The 2,308-nt window shown below is 68.1% G+C and overlaps 1 protein-coding gene across 1 annotated transcript in view; it reads left to right on the top strand.

Moving 5' to 3' along the window:
- AURANDRAFT_71075 (hypothetical protein) overlaps positions 1-464 on the top strand; it is a gene marked incomplete at both ends in the record, with an annotated part of 8,776 nt that extends 8,312 nt beyond the window's left edge. The window contains one exon of the mRNA XM_009036263.1: positions 12-464. Within this exon, the coding sequence (XP_009034511.1) occupies positions 12-464 (453 nt within the window). The remainder of the gene's footprint in view (positions 1-11) is intronic.
- Positions 465-2,308: the final 1,844 nt, after the last annotated feature.

Genomic DNA, 2,308 nt, shown 5'->3' with positions numbered 1-2,308 from the left:
CCGCGCGCGAGGCCCTGGAGACGCTCGCGGCCGCCGCGGGCCGCCGCGGCGACGGCCGGCGCCGCGCGGTCTTCGCGGTCTTCGCGGCGTGCCTCGAGCGCGCGCCCGCGGCGCTCGAGGCCTGCCTCGGGAAGTGCGTCGCGCCGCTGCACCGGGCCATCGACGAGGAGCGGGAGCGCGACGCGGCCGCGCGCGACTGGGGCAAGAAGCGGACCGAGGACCGCGACACCGCGACGGCCGCGCTGGCCCAGGACGTGCTCCAGCGCTTCGAGGACGCGTTCGGCGCCGAGACCGTGGCGCGCGCCGTCGGGGCCGTCGTGTCGGAGCTGCGGCGGAAGCGCGACGAGCGCAAGGCCGCGAAGAAGAAGATGGCGGTCACGGATCCCGCGGGCTTTTCGAAGCGGAAGCTGGCGCGGGGGGAGGAGAAGAAGGCGGGGCGGAAGCGGAAGGCGGCGGGGGTGTAAAGCTAGAATTGTAGTCCCTTCTTGTACTTGAGGCGTTTCTTCTCCTTCTTCGCGGCCGCCGCCTCTTCCCGGGCCGATATCTCCGCCGCGGCGCAGAGGAGATCGTCGTCCGCGAGGGCGACAGCCGGTATGTTTCGAGCCCTTCTAATCTAAATTTAGTCTAATTTTCAGAAAAGTGTCGCCAGAGCGATTTCATGTACCAAAGCCATCGGCGGCAGTCTCATCAAGCAGTTCCGTCGAATCGCAGCAGCGCGATTTGGGTAATGGGTTCGGATCTTGGGAGCATGGTCTAGTGGTATGCCTGGATCGCCTACATGGCGGGACAGTGCTCGATTCGCGCTTCGGGTGCGCGAGGTCACGGGTTCGATTCCCGTTGTTCCCCTCTTTTTTTTGCCCCTGCGTACACGTCCATCACCCGGGGACGACGCTCGTGGTTTTTTTTTGGTTTTTGGCGCCGGGCGACGACGCGGGGGCGATTTTGCTCGGTCGATCGGAGATGGGCGTCCTCCAGGACCTCTCTCACGCCGTGGAGCCGGCATGCGCAGCCCGTGCGCCACGAAAAGCTGGCCACAACACCCTCATGATGTCCTGCGACGCACCGCGCCAGCCGACGGCGTCATCTGAGCGCTTCAGTCGCGCGTCGCCCACGATTTGGAGCACGGGAGGGCGCGCGGACGTGCGTTTGGCGCTGAAAGTCCACGAAGTTCGCCGAGACGTTCACAGAGCCTACACCAGATGCAGACCAACGCCTGGGCCGGCGCGGGCTCGTCCCCGACGCCGGGATCTTTCGTCTCGCGGCGCGTCGGCTCGGGAAAACGCCGTCGTTTCCGCGGCGCCCGCGCCGAAGCGCCCGAGGTGCGCGGCGGGCGTGGACTGCTTCGAGAAGCCGCGCCCGAACGGGTGCGGGCTCGTCCCCGACGCCGGGATCTGCTCGTTCTCGAGTCCGAGAAGCGCGTCCGAGCTCATCAAGGCCGCGGCCGCGCGCGCCAAGGCGGACCCGGACGCGCCCGAGGGTTTGCCCGTGGACATGGCGCGGAGGACGCACAAGGGCGCCAAGGGCGTCGCGGGCGCGCTCGCGCGCGCGCAGCTCGCGACGGCGTCGTTGGGCAACTTCGACGCGATGCGACGACGCTCGAGACGGGCATCTGCTGCGCCCAGTGGTCCACGGACGGCGACGCGCCCGAGGGCGTCCCCAGTGGTCCACGGACGGCGACGCGCCCAGGGGCGTCCCCAGTGGTCCACGGACGGCGACGCGCCCGAGGGCGTCCCCAGTGGTCCACGGACGGCGACGCGCCCGAGGGCGTCCAGGGCATCGTACGAGGACGTCCGGGCTCCACGAGAAGTCGGACCGCGACCAGCGCGCGCTGCTGCGGAAGTGACGCTCTCGACGAACGAGTGGAGGAGCGATTCGAGGAGCGCGTCGAGGCCTTGCTGGGGTTCGACTCGCCGGGTGTCGGCTGGCGGAGCTTGTGCGATGCAAAATGGACGACGCGCCGATGAGGCATCTTCTGGACGACCGAACGATCTTCGCCGCTGCGACGTGTGACTCGCGACGCATCCAAAACAACATACGCACACTTCCCACACACACGTCCTTTTTTTGCTCTAGACGTCCAGAATAATAATATACAACATCCAACCCCACACCCTATATTACAAAGCCCGCCGCCGCGGCCCTTCGCGCTTCTTCTCGCGCTTCGCCGCGAGCAGCTTCGAAATCGCAACAACCTGGGTCTGCTCGCGGCCCGGCGACGCGAGGAGCGCCTTCAGCGTGCCGCCGGACAGCTCANAGTCCGCGGACGCCGCGGCGTCGCGGCGCGGTCGCTCGAACTCGTCGCGGACGC

This window comes from Aureococcus anophagefferens (assembly GCF_000186865.1).
Source record: "Aureococcus anophagefferens unplaced genomic scaffold AURANscaffold_4, whole genome shotgun sequence".
Lineage (NCBI taxonomy): Eukaryota > Pelagophyceae > Pelagomonadales > Pelagomonadaceae > Aureococcus > Aureococcus anophagefferens.
The sequence above is the reverse complement of the archived record's forward strand: the minus strand, read 5'-3'. Positions and strand labels throughout refer to the sequence as shown.